Raw genomic sequence first — 20,528 nt, 5'->3', positions numbered from 1 at the left:
ATTACATGATGGAATCTACGTGAATGTGTCTGAAATTAGGGTGCCATCAGTTATGTGTATATTATCTATGGGATTGGCTAAGATCCAGCCTCAAACTAGTACTGATCTAACACGTAGTTGTTGTACATTCCTTATGTTGTCCACAAGTTGTTTATTGGTGTGCAACAAGTCAAACTTTGAATTACTATTGCTTTCAGCTGTGAGAAGTTTTCTCTTTGTGTATTTATACGTGATACTCAATTCACTGGCATTTTTTCCCAAGGATCTTCATCAACAAGAAACTATTGGACAACTCCAAGCTCAAGTCATCAACTTGACAGAAGCTGTAGTAACCCTAATGTCTGAAAGGGACACCATTTACAGACAAGTGAGTGTTTCAGGAGGAGTTTGAGGCCAATGGTTGCAATTTAAAAATACAATATTATGTCAGAGATGCTTCAGGCTAATGGCTGTTTATAATTGTAAATACATCAGTACTATGTCAGAGATGCTTTAGGCTAATGGCTGTTTATAATTGTAAACACATCAGTAATGTGTCAGAGATGCTTCAGGCTAATGGCTGTTTGTAATTGTAAACACATCAGTACTATGTCAGAGATGCTTCAGGCTAATGGCTGTTTGTAATTGTAAACACATCAGTACTATGTCAGAGATGCTTCAGGCTAATGGCTGTTTGTAATTGTAAACACATCAGTACTATGTCAGAGATGCTTCAGGCTAATGGCTGTTTGTAATTGTAAACACATCAGTACTATGTCAGAGATGCTTCAGGCTAATGGCTGTTTATAATTGTAAACACATCAGTACTATGTCAGAGATGCTTCAGGCTAATGGCTGTTTATAATTGTAAACACATCAGTACTATGTCAGAGATGCTTTAGGCTAATGGCTGTTTATAATTGTAAACACATCAGTACTATGTCAGAAATGCTTCAGGCTAATGGCTGTTTGTAATTATAAACACATTAGTAATGTGTCCGAGACGCTTCATGCTAGTGGTTGTTTATAATTTTAAATACATTAGTACTGTGTTACTAATAATAAAAGAAATGAATGTTTACCTTAAATATTTTTCAGATTATGTAAAATCTAAAAAAGAAAGTGTTGTTGTTAAATGTTATCCAACTAATTTTATAAATATGAATTAAAAATAAAATGTAGAGAACAAAACACGCTTTTACCGAATATTATGTTTACCATTATGTTTACTATTATGGTTCTATTTATGTTACGAAGTTGTATTTTAGTAGTTTTATTCACACAGGACTTGGTGGATTCTGTATGTTACTTGTTCATTTCCTAACCACATGTTTCTCTTCTTTAGATTCTTGAGACTCATGTTTGCTTTCTGGCCATACAGCTTATTATATTAGCAACAGTCTTGTCGCTTTGTTTAAGAAGGTTTTCACGCTCGGCTCACCAACCTGCCGAAGTTCCTGGTGAAGCTAAATCTGCAGGAAAAGCCAAGGACCAAAGACGATTATCTGCTGGCCCTGCTATTGGTTATACACTACCAAAAACGGCAAAGAAACGACGACCAAGTGACGAAGCAATGATCTCAGGTGAAAAAAGTTTTATATGTTTTCAAATTTCAAATTTGTGATTTCTGTATGTTAAACGAAAATTAAACACAGTTCTGTATTAATAATTTCAGCTACGTAGTGTTTTAGTTATCACCGAACAATAGTCTTTTCATCAAACGTACAGTAACATCAGTATTGTCTGTTAAAATAACATTTTACTATCAGAAAGATTTATTCAAACTCAGTTTTATTAATGTTAGCACCAGAAGAAATATAGTTACCAGCAGAAAATAATCTGTGTTCTGTTCAAAATGAGTTTGGATGTTTACAAGAACTAAAGTTTGTACATAACATATTTCATGGATGTTTACAAGAACTAAAGTTTGTACATAACATATTTCATGGTTGTGTGAAATCATTTGTTTCTCACACAAGCTGCTGTCAGGGACAAAACCAAATGTGGGTAAGGAAACTATTCTGTTGATCCTGTTGCACGATTATTACATGTTGTTTGCCTTATCATTAAATTATAACAACATCCAGTTGATAGGTCTGTTGTTCCTTTTGCATGATTATTACATGTTGTTTGCCTTATCATTAAATTATAACAACATCCAGTTGATAGATCTGTTGCATTATTATTACATGTTGTTTACCTTATCATTAAATTATAACAACATCCAGGTGATAGATCTGTTGTTCCTGTTGCACGATTATTACATGTTGTTTGCCTTATCATTAAATTATAACAACATCCAAGTGATAGATCTGTTGTTCCTGTTGCACGATTATTACATGTTGTTTGCCTTATCATTAAATTATAACAACATCCAGGTGATAGATCTGTTGTTCCTGTTGCACGATTATTACATGTTGTTTGCCTTATCATTAAATTATAACAACATCCAGGTGATAGATCGGGTGTTCCTGTTGCATGATTATTACATGTTGTTTACCTTAACCATTAGTTAATTCTATGAACAGAGAAAGTGTTTGTTTTTTTTCTTGACATACAATATGGTACTGTTCTCTGTTAGGTACATATCTGGATCTAGTGATAGTGGAGCCCTCTGTTCCACTGGTGGTGGACCATCCTCCTCTCAAGGTGAATATGCAACACCTACATGACTAGTTCAGTTCTGTTTACCTTCTTTTATATGATGTTCATTAAAGAAATACATCTAGTATTTTGTTTCTTTTATAAAATACAAAAATATTTTTAATTAAATAGGAAACCACAATTAAATATATGACACTATATAGAGAATGTTTTATTTAGATCAGAAACTTCAAGTTGTGTTTCTTACTTTGCTAATAGTGTGCTTAGTGTGCTACTAAGTTTTATTGTGTAAACTTTTTATTGCTCCTTAAACATTGTTGTTTTTTTTAATTTAGTATTGTCAAAGTGTTATTGTTTTTGTTAGTTTACTGTTATCCAATCATTATTGTTTTGTTAGTTTACTGTTATCCAGTCATTATTGTTTGTGTTAGTTTACTGTTATCCAATCATTATTGTTTTTGTTAGTTTACTGTTATCCAGTTATGATTGTTTTTGTTAGTTTACTGTTATCCAGTCGTCATTGTTTTAGTTAGTTTACTGTTATCCAATCATTATTGTTTTGTTAGTTTACTGTTATCCAATCATTATTGTTTTTGTTAGTTTACTGTTATCCAGTCGTCATTGTTTTTGTTAGTTTACTGTTATCCAATCATTATTGTTTTTGTTAGTTTACTGTTATCCAGTCATGATTGTTTTTGTTAGTTTACTGTTATCCAGTCGTCATTGTTTTTGTTAGTTTACTGTTATCCAGTCGTCATTGTTTTAGTTAGTTTACTGTTATCCAATCATTATTGTTTTGTTAGTTTACTGTTATCCAATCATTATTGTTTTTGTTAGTTTACTGTTATCCAGTCGTCATTGTTTTTGTTAGTTTACTGTTATCCAATCATTATTGTTTTTGTTAGTTTACTGTTATCCAGTCATGATTGTTTTTGTTAGTTTACTGTTATCCAGTCGTCATTGTTTTTGTTAGTTTACTGTTATCCAGTCGTCATTGTTTTTGTTAGTTTACTGTTATCCAGTCATTATTGTTTTTGTTAGTTTACTGTTATCCAGTCGTCATTGTTTTTGTTAGTTTACTGTTATCCAATCATTATTGTTTTTGTTAGTTTACTGTTATCCAGTCGTCATTGTTTTTGTTAGTTTACTGTTATCCAGTTATGATTGTTTTTGTTAGTTTACTGTTATCCAATCATTATTGTTTTTGTTATTTTACTGTTATCCAGTCATGATTGTTTTAGTTAGTTTACTGTTATCCATTCGTCATTGTTTTTGTTAGTTTACTGTTATCCAGTCGTCATTGTTTTTGTTAGTTTACTGTTATCCAGTCGTCATTGTTTTAGTTAGTTTACTGTTATCCAATCGTTATTGTTTTTGTTAAGTTTACTGTTATCCAGTCGTCATTGTTTTTGTTAGTTTACTGTTATCCAGTCGTCATTGTTTTTGTTAGTTTACTGTTATCCAGTCGTCATTGTTTTTGTTAGTTTACTGTTATCCAGTCATTATTGTTTTTGTTAGTTTACTGTTATCCAATCATTATTGTTTTAGTTAGTTTACTGTTATCCAGTCGTCATTGTTTTTGTTAGTTTACTGTTATCCAATCCTTATTGTTTTTGTTAGTTTACTGTTATCCAATCCTTATTGTTTTTGTTAGTTTACTGTTATCCAATCCTTATTGTTTTTGTTAGTTTACTGTTATCCATTCGTCATTGTTTTTGTTAGTTTACTGTTATCCAAGTATGACAGTTGTTTTTGTTAGTTTACTGTTATCCAAGTATGACAGTTGTTTTGTGTTCACTTGCTGCTGTGTTTTCAGTTGTGTTTATTTTTCAAATATACTTTGAACAGCCCAAGAGAAAACAGAAGAACAAAAAACACAAAGAAACGATGTCTGTATCGACACTGGAGTTGAACAACTTGGGACAGAATAGAGATGTGTGCAGGACAGTTGGAAAACAACCTTCGTTTTCAGAGTGTACAAGTGCTGCTGGACTTCTTTTTTCCCATACATCATTAAATAAAGTTTTGAAACCTTTATGCCAGACACTAGTTCAAAACCAGAATATTAAAGCTTCAGATAAAAAGTGCATTGTGAAGGAAGGAGGTTCTTCCAATAAACCTCTACATAATATCACTAATGGAGTTACAACTAATGGATCTGTTTGCAATGGTTTAACAAAGATTGTGAAGAAGAAAGGTGCTTCTCTCGAGAAAGAGAGATTTAGTTTTAGAAACCTGTTACGGTTACAGAGAAAAGAATAAATCTAGTCTTATTCAGTACAGTTATACTTCTAAGAGTTTTATTTGTCATTTTTCAGTTTTGTGCAAAGCTATGATAGATAAATAGTTTTCCTTGTTTACGAAGACACAATGAAAAGATAGGTTAAATGCTAAGTGTTGTCTTTTAAAGAATAAGTTACATATGAAGTATACATGTAAAAATGCATTCTACCATGTCAGTATAACTATTGGCTCTACAAGGATTTGCTGTATCTGGAAAAAGCTGACTGTATTATTTAGAACAGAACACACTCAGTATTTTTAAGTGTAGAGAGGTGACAGTATAGGCAGTTTTCACAAGTTATTTTCTAGTTTTTAGATGGATCAGAATTTCAGTCCAATACACTTCCACCCACTGCTTATATTCTGTGAACACAGAGCACAGTCTATAGTGAAAAGTCCAAGCTTAGCCCTTATTAGTTAGTGAAAGTAAATATCCCACTTTATATAGACTTTGTTTTCAACTAGTATTGGTTCCTTCAAATTTTACCTTGATTTTACATTTTTTGTAAAGAATTTTTTCCAAAAACAAGTCTTGAAACGTATTCTTTGAATGAATCTCATCTGTAATTAACAAGTCAACTTTATTTAATGTTCTGGCCTGTACATAATAAATACTGTAATAGAACAGTAAAGTAAGAATATCATATTTAATATTGTATCAATACAGACTGCTTCTTATTGGTGGAATTTATTATGAGTACCAACTACTAATATCAGTTAACTTTTCCTTAAAACATATTATTAATAGAAGTGTGGAACCAACTGATTTTCTTGTAACTTATGGATTTCTGAGTGTGCAAGTTTTTTTTTTTTAAATATAGAAATAAAATTCGTTCTAAATTATGTTGTTATTTCAGACAAGATGTTTGTACTTAATGTAGTGTCTTTACGTTCAGATCCTTCCACAAGTACAAAAATAATTTATTTATATCTGAAACAATTCCTTGTTTTCATCCTTTCCCGGTGGGACTTTACCTTCAGTACTTGTTGTAGCAACTTTATTCTTGTCATGTTCGGTTAATGCGAGAAGTTTTATGATGTTTCGGGATAAGTTATGTTTCAGTACGGAAATAGATTATTTGAGGCCTAGCTGAAGGATGCCTGAAAGGAACTTTGTTCATAAAACCTTGTTGTTTTCTTAAAATTGGTATTTTTTGACCCATTGAAATAGATTGAGCTAAATGAAGAGTACTCAATAAGACAAACTACTTATGCAGTTTCATTAATTATATAACAAACAATCGTTGCAAAACTCACCGATACACTCCCACCACAATCAGCGTGTTTAATGACGTAGTAGGAAATAAGCTGTGTAACCTATAAATCAACACTTCTTATTTCTTTATCGTTTTGTAACGATCGATCGTCAGTTGTTTTTTACCACAACCGACAACAAATATATATATTTTAAACCGATATCCACCTATTGTCGAATGATACTAAATAATATCTGCCGGTTGTTAGCAAGGAAAATTAAATGTTAAGCCTAGCCTAGCCAATTCTAGTTATTGGTTACTTAATCCTATTCTATGTCAAAATAAACTTCTTAGAGTTTTTATTCTAAACTATATGGTTCTAAGACCTATAGAAAATGCTTACATGACATATTTCAAGGTTATTTGCACTTTATTATTCTTAATTTGACGGAATGGAAAAATTTGTGAATAATATATAGCATTAAGCCTCGCACTAGTGATGCCGTTCTGTCTGGTGGCCAAATCTCTGAACTTGATTGTACATGTTTGTTGAACTTGTTGTATGCAGTAAAAATAAAACCTGCCCAACTTGCTGTTGTTTCTTTGTTATCTCTATACTTTAACTATTTAAGGGATCAAACTAGAATATTTAAATGCCTTGTGAACGAAAACATTTTGTTCGTGATAAACTGACATTCACCAGCTGTGTCTCTTTCGACTTTTATGATTTTAATTATAAAAATACACTGCTCCATGACACTGAATTAAACCGTGATAGCAAAAACAGAGTGTTGAGTACGTTCTATTGAAACAATTATTTCCTTTCTTTTCCAATATCATTAATTGCAAGAGTCTTGGAAACGTTAAGCTCACGATCTGAACACTTTTCGATGATATGATAACGAGAAATAACAATACAGTTCCCAAAAGTGATAACTTATCGGTGGCATCACTACAAAACGTAAGACCAAAAGATGTTAAAATATAATAACTTATCGGTGGCATCACTACCAACGTAAGACAAAAAGATGTTAAAATATAATAACTTATCGGTAGCATCACTACAAAACGTAAGACAAAAAGATGTTAAAATATAATAACTTATCGGTGGCATCACTACCAACGTAAGACAAAACGATGTTAAAATATAATAACTTATCGGTAGCATCACTACAAAACGTAAGACCAAAAGATGTTAAAATATAATAACTTATCGGTGGCATCACTACCAACGTAAGACAAAAAGATGTTAAAATATAATAACTTATCGGTGGCATCACTACAAAACGTAAGACAAAAAGATGTTAAAATATATAATAACTTATCGGTAGTATCACTACCAACGTAAGACAAAAAGATGTTAAAATATATAATAACTTATCAGTGGCATCACTACCAAACGAAAGACCAAAGGATGTTAAAATATAATTCTGATATCCCGTTCCACCACTGTTTTTTATCAGTTATGGTTTTTACGTAACCTGCTGATTTACATATTTTAAAATAACGTCTTCAGGCCTGTATTTTAGGATTAACGCAGGCTAGACTGTTGAATTTTAGTCTTTAGCAGTTGGAGATAATTAATAGTTAATTAATCACGATTGTTCATATTCCTCGATATAGTCTCATTATTTTAAGTTAATTATAATGCTTTCATCATTATTATAACTTGTATACGTGTAGAAAGAAAGAGTTATTATGGTTAGTTTCAATTCTACCTCACGAATGATTTTTCGGAAGAAGTTATGTAGAAATTCACAGTTTCAATAAATTGGTGTCGATATATTGTTAATAACGCAAAATATTAAGAATCTGCTATATGGAACCGATTCTCCGTTGTGGTAATATACGAGTTTTACGTTAACTGAAACTAGCTTTCAAATTTCTGAAAATTAAATCTCTTGAGAGAATGTAATGAAAAATATTTCATCCATACAGGTTTTTTGTTTGTTGTTCGACAGACAGTTGTTATTCTATGCGCAGTTACAAAGTTCATGGTTTTTGGAATTCCGTAGTTCATGCAGGAAGTACATAAGCACTGAAATATATTTCAGTTTATAAAAAGTTAAACTCTAACATTTATTAGCCTTGTTTCAATACTTGATAGTTCTTCGATTTTCTCTTTGCGTGATAATAAAGACGATTTCGTGTCATATAACACACTGTTGTTTCGGTACCTGTGGTGGGCAGAGCACAGATAGCCCATTGAGCTTAATTTCAAACAAACAAAACCTACTTCAAGAAAACTTTGCATAAAAATGATGTTATGCGAACTAGATCACTATATCTTACATGATGAAATTTAGCGTATCTCTGAAATATGTAGCATAAGTTTAGTAAGAAGCCACCTACTGCTAAATCTACTTAATTCATCATATTGTTGTGTTTTAACATAGTGTATTAAAACGGTATTTATGTAAATACATATAAAATAATACAACAAACATGAAAATATTGGAGTCTATATTTATATATAGGGAGTGTGTCCTAATCCAAATAAAGAACATATGGACATGACTATAATATGGGTGTTGAATTATACGTAAACTTGTGAAAGCAATACCCTTTTCTTGTTGCGTTCAACATTTAGTAGTTGTCATAAAACCATAAATGCGAGATGAAAAGATCAACCTTGTACCTGACCCTCCCAGGTCCATACGAGGGCATAAACACCGACGAAAGGAAACGCGATATCCCCTAACATCGAGTGTTTTATTCTCAAAACTGTAGTATCAATTTGTTTGAACTTATATGATGTGATTATAAAAGTTTAATATCTACAGGTGGCGTAAATACGGGTTTGTTTAGAATGAATAAAGAGAAAGATTTAACACGCCATACTTATTAAATAAGGTTTTTGAAAATATTATTATAATAGACTATTCTACCTCAAGAAGGAATTTTTTATCGTGATTGGTTGAGAGCTGCTGACGTAGTATGAAACATTTTTCAATGTTGTCTTTGAAAGCTGGGCAACAAATCGCTTAGATTTTGCGTAGTTGTCAAGACCATTCTCATAATTGATTAACCACGTAGTAGAACTTCACAGACGACAGTATTTTTGTAGTATACTGAAAATACGTTGATGGATTTAAGCCTAAGTATAAACAATTTGCTTCAGTCCATAAAATGAATCTTACTGTAGCAAAACCTTCGTTATTTTTCTCCGGCGCTCAGTTATTTTAAAGTGTTAAATCTATATAACTTTTATACAAGAAAGTTATTCGGCATTGCAAGCAGACGACCCCAGGGTTATATAAAATTTGAATTTTTCAAAATTTTAGTTTATATCATTTAAACCAACGAAATCTTGTTTATCAGAGGCCAAACAGATGTTACTTCTAGATACATAAATTATTATGCAGTCTTAGGTTTTCGTAAGGTAATACGGACAACATTTATTGTTAATAATTTATGTTTCATCATGTTTGACTTCTCGGTTTGACTAAGCGGGTAGTGGTAACTCATATTACACCATTGTGTAACCATACTGTTACGGTGGACAGTTTATTTAGAACTACGAGTGTCACGTATACTCTCTGGTTGTTTTGTAACAAAAAATTATCAATTGCTGAAAACATAATTTTCGTTTATTCATCATTATCATAAATATTACTGGACTTGAAAGCAAAAATATTCAAATGGATAACGGCAACTATTCCATGTTAACTATTTCTCATACGTATGCCAAAATTCTATTTATTTTATCCCTTTCTTTAAAAACAAAACAAACTCTCTTCCATTCCACAGTGTTCTATAGCACTAGAAATAAATAAATTAAAACACATGAACAAAGGTTTTTATTCAAACAATAACAGTTATTTTTTAAAACAACTGCCATTTAAACCCAGAAGTCACCACCCACGAAGATGTATTATACAAGCAACTAGACTAGTAATCACACAACGATACATACACATTCATTCCTATTTTTAACACTAGATTACACTATAAGTTCTGTTTGTTTGTTGCTGTTTCATAATTTATGTGTTTGATACGCTGATGAAATAGTAGTTTAGTTATTTAAGCATTAGGCTTAAGTGTAGATGGAGAAGCACGCGCTCAAACATTTTCATGAGAAATAAATAAAATACTAGCCAAGCAATTAGAAATCGTGTCTACAATTAAATCATTCATAAACTGGCAGAACTATGTTAGTTTCACCGGTTAGCAGTTGAAACAAAAGTAATCGAGCCAAGCATGTATATAAACTAAAAGCCCTATATCGGAATAGCACTAACATGAGAAATTGAAAAGAAAGTTACGTTTGCTATTTAAACAGTACCCATAAGGTTAGAGGTAAAATATAAAAAAATAACCACAACAGCTACTGTATAGGAAATTGGGCCCAAATACTGGCGCATCGGAACACAGTATTAACACCAAAATACCAGAAGAATCAGGAACATAAATTAAACTATAAAACAACACGTGTCAGGTAATATTATTAGTCGTAAAGTAAAGTGAAGATGAAAATAACGGAAACATTCAGACACGACAGTTACAGATGGCGTTCCGATACGAAACTCTTGCCAAAGAGGAGAACTGTAGAAATTTTAAGTCTTCTAATCGAGGATACAAAAATAATACAGAATGAAAGCCATGCATGTTTGAAGCTCTACTTTTAGGATTACAGTATTTCGCGTTGGGGAAGGAGGTAACTACGATAATTAAATCATTATTATTTTTCTTAATTCTTTTTAGGCTGACATTCATATTTTAAATAAATTTCTTCATCTGATGCCCATGAATTCACTTTGTTAATATATGTCGTATATAGAAAACGTTTTAATTACTGTTTTAGTACTACTGCCTTGTTTGGCACGTAAAGTCATTTGCTTTAATAAAATTAATACCACAGAGATTTCCTTTACCCTAGAGATATAAGACTATATTAAACGATATATACCTTTTTAACATACATATATTAACTTTGGTATAATTAGTTTCAGTATTCTTTCGAAAGGTAGAGAAAGTTCTACCAGGCATTACTCAAGAATTTCCTTGAGATTCATCGTCGTAGATATAAAGTAGAGAATGGGTAAAACTCAAGTTGATGTGTTCATAAACTTTAAACATAGTCATATAGGCACAACTTACCTTTAATTTAAATTAATGCTGCTGCTGTTTTCAGCTACGTCTAGTAGAAATTGGTTCACTAATTACTTTCACATCGTTCTGACATTACAGTTAATAATTGGTTGAATTTGGAACACCGTTCGCTAGCCTCAACAGTTGCCCCTTTAGCGCCCCACAAGAAGCGCAGATGAAATTCTGTTCTGAACAAATCTAATAATTGGTTATGACACTTCAGGTTACCCAGTACCATTTCACTATTCCTCCTATAGGTGGAGCTCTGCTGAATAAAAATTCTACCCATCTCCAGATGAGTCAACATGATCTGTAGCCCGTAGTCTGTTGCCTTTTGTTCCCATGGTAACCCGAGTGTAAGTGGTCTTTCCTTACTATTTGTAGCGAGTTTCTCTCCTACTGGTTCCACTTCATGCTGCAAGTCGTTATGACGTTGAAGGATGGTGACCAGAGTCACGAGGTACGGGATACAGGTGTTAGGAGCAAGAGGGTTACTACATTCTTCCATTGTCTTCATTGTTGGACGAAGTTTGCTTTCATAAGTTAAAGCAACTTCTGTAAAGTTAGTCCGGAGAGAAAACCAGGTGGAACGTAGGCGGGCAACCTTGTAACGACAATAAAATCTAGTCACACTAACCATTAAGCAGTTTTTCTTCTAAGCATTTGTATTGAGCATTTCAAATAAAGAAATATCAGCATATGCTACTAAACTACCATTGTAAAGCCATGATGCTTACTGACAGGATTGTTGGTAAAATGAAGTTATTAAAAGCATGACTTGGGTATGTTTTTGTATCTACACAGGTCTATTTATGACTCAACCAGCTTCAGGCAACATACTATGTATGATACTTATTGGAAAGGATTGGTGATAAAATACGTAAAGATTAATTTCCATGTTAGACGTGATTCTCATATTACCAGACACCTTGTAACCCTGTTGTACCTTTAAACAAGGATGTGCATAGCCTGTTGGGGTCCTAGATCCTTTTAGTAATGTTTCACTAACAATGTCACAAGGTTATTTTTATAGAGAAAAGTCTCCACGTTCAGCTTACATTGGTTTAAATAAACTAACTGTTTAAATATTATCCAAGGCACAAACAAGAAAAGCAAGTACATAGGGCTTCTAATTGGCGAGTTAAAATATATTCATTAATTTTCTATTGTTACCTAAAATGCACCAAAATATCTAATTCTGAATTAGTAAAACATAACTTGAATATGTTATACCATCACTGACAGTCAGAATATGAGCTCCACACAAGAAAGTGACAAACAAAATAGACATCCCCACACTCATTCCTGAGGAAGTGACAGATAAAACAGACATCCCCACACTCATACCTGAGGAGTGAGTGACACACAAAACAAACATCCCAATATTCCTACCTGATGAAATGACACACAAAATAAACATCTCTACATTCCTACCTGAGGGAGCGACAATCCTTGCATTATCCCAGCAAACCCAAACAGGTTACCCAGTGCAGTCTTGGTGTCAAGAGCAACTTGAATCCACTTGTTGAGAATCCCAGATCTCTCTGCCTCCCCTCCACAAGTAAGGATTGTTATAGCAACAAAATACTTAAGGCAGTTCAACCTGAAGTTCAAAAGTAAACAAGAATATTCTGTGTAGAAAGAAAAGTCTTCATTAAAAATAATGTAAGGTACAAACCATGTGACAAGTTAAAACAGTCTACAAGCCACAGAAAATTGTAAGGTACCAACCATGTGACAAGTTAAAACAGTCTGCAAGTGACAGAAAGTTGTAAGGTACCAACCATGTGACAAGTTAAAACAGTCTACAAGCCACAGAAAATTGTAAGGTACCAACCATGTGAGAAGTTAAAAGTCTACAAGCCACAGAAAATTGTAAGGTACCAACCATGTAACAAGTTAAAACAGTCTACAAGCCACAGAAAATTGTAAGGTAACAACTATGTGAGAAGTTAAAACAGTCTACAAGCCACAGAAAATTATGAATTGAGATATATAGATATGATTCATTTTCATGTATTAAGTTACAAAAGAAATTTGAAGAAGTAAGTTACCCTGGTTGATCCTTACCTATCTAGCAAATCTAGCTGAAATTGAGCACCTTGAGGGAGAGTTAGGAATTCCAGGCCAGAGTTGACTCCAAACCCTAAATCACAGTTGGAAGTCAACTTTATCACCTCTAGATCAGTCTTGGTCAAGTGATGAGCTAAGACTCGAGCTCCATTCTCCTTTAGCAGGTCTCGCACTTTAATTATTGTTGAATTTTCAAGAGGTCTGTTGTCTGGTGGTAGCAAGACAGTGTTGAAACCCATTATGTTAAAATGTGATGGAGGGCATATGTTTGACATTGTTAAGTTACTGCTTCTAAACCCAACATTATTAATAAACAAATACTCAGATGCCAGATGGTGTGTTCTTCTGGGTAGAGATGCATGTTTCACTCTCTCATCAAAACAGGAAGTTTTTATTACATCATTAGTTTCAGAGTTCAGTTCAATAACTTGAGAACCAGAATGCTGAACAGCTGTTTCACATTTCTCCAGGTGTTCTTTTATAGAAGTAGGAATTTCTGTTGCACTGTGTTGAACATGTCTTTGATGTTTGGTCACAACAGGTTTCTGGGTGTATTTAATTGATGGTACACGACTTGGTTTAGGTGGTGGTTGTTCTCTGTTCACGGCAGATGCATTAGAGCTTGTTTTAACTTCCCAATCTTTCTGTTCCATTGTAGGACCTGAAGTCAAATCACTTTCTAATCTCATCAAATTCGGGTCTTGGGCTACAGTTTGGTAATGATGTGGACGTAAGGTTGCAAATGCAGCAATGTTGCCCTGTTGTGTATCAAACACTTGGGTAGTTCTGAGAGAGTGTTTTGTCATACCATCATAGTTTTCTGGTTTGAAAGGTAATTCTGATGAAGATATTCCCTTTTCATTATACATACTCTGTTCTCCATTGTACTTTTGTTCTGTAGTCTTGGCAGTTTGAAAAACACGTGGGGATACACAGTGAGAAAGGGGATTGCTTCGATTCACAGGCCAAGAAATCACAGCCCCTGAAGCTTCTGATATAGCTTTTTTACTGCCAACATAATAAGTGACCAAGTCTGGCACAGTGTCAAAACACTCGTCTTCGAACTGGTATTGGACTTTCTCATAGACCGAGTAATATTGAAGTGCCTAAAACGCACACAAAAATGTTGAATGTAATGTTATTAGCACTCTCATATATTTATACAATATATTATTATACTTAACATATTTCTTGTGTGATTTCTAATTATTCTGAATAAATTATGTGTATTCATACACAACCACATATATATATGTAACACATTAAACACTGTTTACTTAAACAAATATATCATCTTAGTACTTTAGGAAGGACACAAACGTTTTATTAAAACTTAGAAAAATTGAACTTTTCACAACACCCTTAACTTACCTTGTTTATAATAAAAGTGGGGTAAGGTTCCTCTGTAGACAGTAACCTTAACTTACCTTGTTTATAATAAAAGTGGGGTAAGGTTCCTCTGTAGACAGTAACCTTAACTTACCTTGTTTATAATAAAACTGGGGTAAGGTTCCTCTGTAGACAGTAACCTTAACTTACCTTGTTTATGATAAAAATGGGGTAAGGTTCCTCTGTAGACAGTAACCTTAACTTACCTTATTTATGATAAAAATGGGGTATGGTTCCTCTGTAGACAGTAACCTTAACTTACCTTGTTTATGATAAAAGTGGGGTAAGGTTCCTCTGTAGACAGTAACCTTAACTTACCTTGTTTATGATAAAAGTGGGGTAAGGTTCCTCTGTAGACAGTAACCTTAACTTACCTTGTTTATAATAAAACTGGAGTAAGGTTCCTCTGTACACAGTAACCTTAACTTACCTTATTTATGATAAAAATGGGGTAAGGTTCCTCTGTACACAGTAACCTTAACTTACCTTATTTATGATAAAAATGGGGTAAGGTTCCTCTGTACACAGTAACCTTAACTTACCTTGTTTATGATAAAAGTGGGGTATGGTTCCTCTGTAGACAGTAACCTTAACTTACCTTATTTATGATAAAAATGGGGTATGGTTCCTCTGTAGACAGTAACCTTAACTTACCTTGTTTATGATAAAAATGGGGTATGGTTCCTCTGTAGACAGTAACCTTAACTAACCTTGTTTATAATAAAAATGGGGTATGGTTCCTCTGTACACAGTAACCTTAACTTACCTTGTTTATAATAAAATTGGGGTATGGTTCCTCTGTAGACAGTAACCTTAACTAACCTTGTTTATAATAAAATTGGGGTATGGTTCCTCTGTACACAGTAACCTTAACTTACCTTGTTTATAATAAAATTGGGGTGTGGTTCCTCTGTAGACAGTAACCTTAACTTACTTTCTTTATAATAAAAGTGGGTTGTGGTTGCACGGTTAACATACCTTGTTTATAACAAAGTGGAGGGGCATTCCTCTGCATAAACATGTCAGCACAAAATCCCCTGGTCGAGAGATGCAGTCCCGGATCAAGAAATGGCCATCTTCTGTCAAGAGTTGTTCAGCTCGTTGTCTTGAGATAGTTCCATGGTACCAAGCATGACTTCTGAGATCATTGTTTTCCAAACTCAGTTCCCATTCTAGTGCTTTTCTCAGGTCTTCCCCAATATCCACCTGTTTACAGAATGATAAAGTTATGTTTTTCAACCTCCAAATACAAAACGTAAAGTGATGAGATTGTATAACTTAATTGAAGAACAAAAGCGACATCTATGGGAGGAAGCGGAGGTGGAGGTATGTTAGACTTACAACCAAACTGTAATACTACAATAAAGTTGTTCGTGTTCATGAGTACTTTAGATTTTTAATTGTTCAAATTCCAATATGGATTAAATTTTTTGTTTGTTTAATTATGGTTGAATATGTACGAGAAACGTTTGAAGTTGAACACTGTGATGTGTCGTAATCTACGAACTTTGTACGAAACAGCGTTGTAAGGAAAGAGTATATCTGTCACCTTCATTACGAAACGCATTCCAGAAAGGAACAAGTCCATGTAAGGGAAAGGTCTTGAAAAGTTTAAATTTTACATTTAGCTTGGTAAACTAATTAAGCAGTAGTGTATGACTCCCTTGTTTCATGTTCTACACTTCATTATAAAACTGTAGGAACTAGAATTACGCCTGTTTCTTGAATACATTCTCAAGAGACACTTTTTTTTTTTTTTTTGTCAGACGAGCGGCTTCGTGAACTGACTTGAACTGCAGTGGCTGAGCCTGAACAGTTTTCCACCCCAAGGCTTGTCACCTGTCATGCTCTAGTACCTCTATAAAAACAATAACTTGTCGTGGAGCATGATTTAGGTCATTTAGTGACTCCATTAACATACTAAAGGCAACAAGCGAATTTTTAACAGGGAAACACGCTGAATGTTATCTGAGTTTTAGTGTATTCCACATCGTATAACAGGGAAACACGCTGAATGTTTTCTGAGTTTTAGTGTATTCCACATCGTATAACAAGGAAACACGCTAAATGTTTTCTGATATTTAGTGTATTCCACATCGTATAACAGGGAAACCCGCTAAATGTTATCTGAGTTTTAGTGTATTCCACATCGTATAACAGGAAACCTGCTAAATGTTATCTGAGTTTTAGTGTATTCCACATCGTATAACAGGAAACCTGCTAAATGTTATCTGAGTTTTAGTGTATTCCACGTCGTATAACAGGGAAACACGCTAAATGTTATCTGAGTTTTAGTGTATTCCACATCGTATAACAAGGAAACACGCTAAATGTTTTCTGATATTTAGTGTATTCCACATCGTATAACAGGGAAACCCGCTAAATGTTATCTGAGTTTTAGTGTATTCCACATCGTATAACAGGGAAACCTGCTAAATGTTATCTGAGTTTTAGTGTATTCCACATCGTATAACAGGGAAACACGCTAAATGTTATCTGAGTTTTAGTGTATTCCACATCGTATAACAGGGAAATCCGCTAAATGTTATCTGAGTTTTAGTGTATTCCACATCGTATAACAGGGAAACCTGCTAAATGTTATCTGAGTTTTAGTGTATTCCACGTCGTATAACAGGGAAACACGCTAAATGTTATCTGAGTTTTAGTGTATTCCACATCGTATAACAAGGAAACACGCTAAATGTTTTCTGATATTTAGTGTATTCCACATCGTATAACAGGGAAACCCGCTAAATGTTATCTGAGTTTTAGTGTATTCCACATCGTATAACAGGGAAACCTGCTAAATGTTATCTGAGTTTTAGTGTATTCCACGTCGTATAACAGGGAAACACGCTAAATGTTATCTTAGTTTTAGTGTATTCCACGTCGTATAACAGGGAAACACGCTAAATGTTATCTGAGTTTTAGTGTATTCCACATCGTATAACAGGGAAACCTGCTAAATGTTATCTGAGTTTTAGTGTATTCCACATCGTATAACAGGGAAACACGCTAAATGTTATCTTAGTTTTAGTGTATTCCACATCGTATAACAGGGAAACACGCTAAATGTTATCTTAGTTTTAGTGTATTCCACGTCGTATAACAGGGAAACACGCTAAATGTTATCTGAGTTTTAGTGTATTCCACATCGTATAACAGGGAAACACGCTAAATGTTATCTTAGTTTTAGTGTATTCCACGTCGTATAACAGGGAAACACGCTAAATGTTATCTGAGTTTTAGTGTATTCCACATCGTATAACAGGGAAACCCGCTAAATGTTATCTGAGTTTTAATGTATTCCACATCGTATAACAGGGAAACCTGCTAAATGTTATCTGAGTTTTAGTGTATTCCACATCGTATAACAGGGAAACACGCTAAATGTTATCTGAGTTTTAGTGTATTCCACATCGTATAACAGGGAAACACGCTAAATGTTATCTTAGTTTTAGTGTATTCCACATCGTATAACAGGGAAACACGCTAAATGTTATCTGTGTTTTAGTGTATTCCACGTCGTATAACAGGGAAACATGCTGAATGTTATCTGAGTTTTAGTGTATTCCACGTCGCGTAACAGGGAAACCCGCTAAATGTTTTCTGATATTTAGTGTATTCCACATCGTATAACAGGGAAACCCGCTAAATGTTATCTGAGTTTTAGTGTATTCCACATCGTATAACAGGGAAACACGCTAAATGTTATCTGAGTTTTAGTGTATTCCACGTCGTATAACAGGGAAACACGCTAAATGTTATCTGAGTTTTAGTGTACTCCACGTCGTATAACAGGGAAACACGCTAAATGTTATCTGAGTTTTAGTGTACTCCACGTCGTATAAAATCTTTCATTAACAAAATAAGTAAACACTGTGTTTTTAGTTTTTTTCACTCTTGGTAAAATTCTAACAAAAGTTCAATAGGGGTCTGTTCACAATCTCATTTTAAAAAAATATATATTTAATATTTTTTTGTACAAATAAAAATTTGTAGTTTAGTTCGCTGATTTAGAAACAGTTCTGAAAACTTCAGTTTGAGTTGATAAAAAATAATAAAAAACGTTCGAGCAGTTCTTCTAGTAGACTTAAATTAAAATTATCAAAATATCTGTTGGATAAAAACAATTAAAAAGAAGTTAAGTTACTTCATATAAGATTACGTTCCAGAGACAGATTTTGAAAAGTTTCTTAGATGTACGTTTGTATTTTAGTGTCCTGTCAGGAGGTGTAAAACATGTTTATTGTTCAAAATGAAACTTGTAGGTGTTAAAATACAGTAAGTCGGAAAGGATATGAACTGCAAGCCTTACCATGATTGGTCCGATCTCTAGACGAACATTACTCACTCGGGACCTGTAAACTAAACAAACAGTTTGTTGTACTAAACCAGTAAAGTATTTCACTCGATTTCAAGTGTTTCTTTGAAGAAACTAAACTGTAATCTATACCGCTGTAACAAGTCATATCTCAATCATTCTATCTTTAAAACTTGGTGCAACTTTAAAAACCTAAAACGAAACCTGCATGTCCGATTAGAATCACATTAATGTTATGAATATCTTTATTTAAATAAGTTCGTTTATTTGTTTCTAATTAAGCACAAAGATACACAATGGACTATCTGTGCTCTGCCCACCATGGGTATCGTACCCATCAAGCAAGTAGATCAGGGACAGAAATGCATTCTTTCTGTATAAGTTAAATAATTCACTATTTACAAGTTTCTATTGTTTGTTCACATATAATTGTGAATCATTTCCACGTCAGGTTGTAACGGGTTACTTTCAGAATTAATTAGAATATTCGTCGGAGTTCACCTTTCATCTCGTCTTTTTCTTACTATAGAGAAAAACCAGTAAGACACGTCTTGAATATGTGACAATAATATACGTCCTCGACAAGTGTCGGTAACACATTTGCCTTCAGTATGTGCCAGTAACACACGTCCTCAGTACGTGTCAATAACACACACGTCCTCAGTACGTGTTAATAATACATCGGTCTTCAGTAAGTGTCAATAACACACACTTTCACAGTACGTGTCAATAATACATCGGTCTTCAGTAAGTGACAATAACACACACTTCCTCAGTACGTGTCAATAATACATCGGTCTTCAGTAAGTGACAATAACACACACTTCCACAGTACGTGTCAATAATACATCGGTCTTCAGTAAGTGACAATAACACACACGTCCTCAGTACATGTCAATAATACATCGGTCTTCAGTAAGTGTCAATAACACACACGTCCTCAGTACGTGACAATAATACACCGGTCTTCAGTAAGTGTCAATAACACACACGTCCTCAGTACATGTCAATAATACCTCGATCTTTAGTAAGTCACAATAACACACACTTCCTCAGTACATGTCAATAATACATCGGTCTTCAGTAAGTGTCAATAACACACACTTTCTCAGTACGTGTAAATAATACACCGGTCTTCATTAAGTGACAATAACACACACGTCCTCAGTACGTATAAATGATACACCGGTCTTCAGTAAGTGAAAACAAAACACACGTCCTCAGTACGTGTAAATAATACACCGGTCTTCCGTAAGTGACAATAACACACACGTCCTCAGTAAGTTTCAATAATACACCGGTCTTCAGTCAGTGAAAATAATACACACTTCCTCAGTACGTGTAAATAATACACAGGTCTTCAGTAAGTGACAATAACATACACGTCCTCAGTACGTGTAAATAATACACCAGTCTTCATTAAGTGACAATAACACACACGTCCTCAGTAAGTTTTAATAATACATCGGTCTTCAGTAAGTGACAATAACACACACGTCTTCAGTACATGTCAATAATACATCGGTCTTCAGTAAGTGACAATAACACACATGTCCTCAGTACGTGACAATAACGCGAAATTTCACTTT

The 20,528-nt window shown here is 33.7% G+C and overlaps 2 protein-coding genes across 8 annotated transcripts in view; one reads left to right on the top strand and one right to left on the bottom strand.

Moving 5' to 3' along the window:
* The window catches only part of LOC143228665 (SUN domain-containing ossification factor-like), a 44,663-nt gene extending 38,008 nt beyond the window's left edge, over positions 1-6,655 (top strand). For 2 of the 3 annotated variants that reach the window (XM_076459909.1, XM_076459908.1), the window contains exons 13-16: positions 263-367; positions 1,325-1,562; positions 2,561-2,628; positions 4,432-6,655. In XM_076459909.1, the coding sequence (XP_076316024.1) occupies positions 263-367; positions 1,325-1,562; positions 2,561-2,628; positions 4,432-4,845 (825 nt within the window). In that variant the 3' untranslated portion in view covers positions 4,846-6,655. Of the gene's footprint in view, positions 1-262; positions 368-1,324; positions 1,563-1,958; positions 1,987-2,560; positions 2,629-4,431 lie in introns of all 3 variants that reach the window. The other variant, XM_076459910.1, reaches the window with a different exon arrangement.
* Positions 1-20,528, bottom strand: part of LOC143228668 (breast cancer anti-estrogen resistance protein 3 homolog) — a 156,323-nt gene that overhangs the window by 8,013 nt on the left and 127,782 nt on the right. For 3 of the 5 annotated variants that reach the window (XM_076459914.1, XM_076459915.1, XM_076459916.1), the window contains 5 exons: positions 18,934-18,983; positions 15,594-15,821; positions 13,224-14,332; positions 12,588-12,756; positions 9,635-11,757 (listed from right to left, as the gene is read on the bottom strand). In XM_076459914.1, coding sequence (XP_076316029.1) covers positions 11,221-11,757; positions 12,588-12,756; positions 13,224-14,332; positions 15,594-15,821; positions 18,934-18,983 — 2,093 coding nt within the window. In that variant the 3' untranslated portion in view covers positions 9,635-11,220. Of the gene's footprint in view, positions 1-9,634; positions 11,758-12,587; positions 12,757-13,223; positions 14,333-15,593; positions 15,822-18,933; positions 18,984-20,528 lie in introns of those variants that run through there. The other 2 variants (XR_013015401.1, XR_013015402.1) reach the window with 2 other exon arrangements.

Source organism: Tachypleus tridentatus, chromosome 10, assembly GCF_004210375.1.
Source record: "Tachypleus tridentatus isolate NWPU-2018 chromosome 10, ASM421037v1, whole genome shotgun sequence".
Classification (NCBI taxonomy): Eukaryota; Metazoa; Arthropoda; class Merostomata; order Xiphosura; family Limulidae; genus Tachypleus; species Tachypleus tridentatus.
This window is presented reverse-complemented; position numbering and strand designations above follow the sequence as displayed.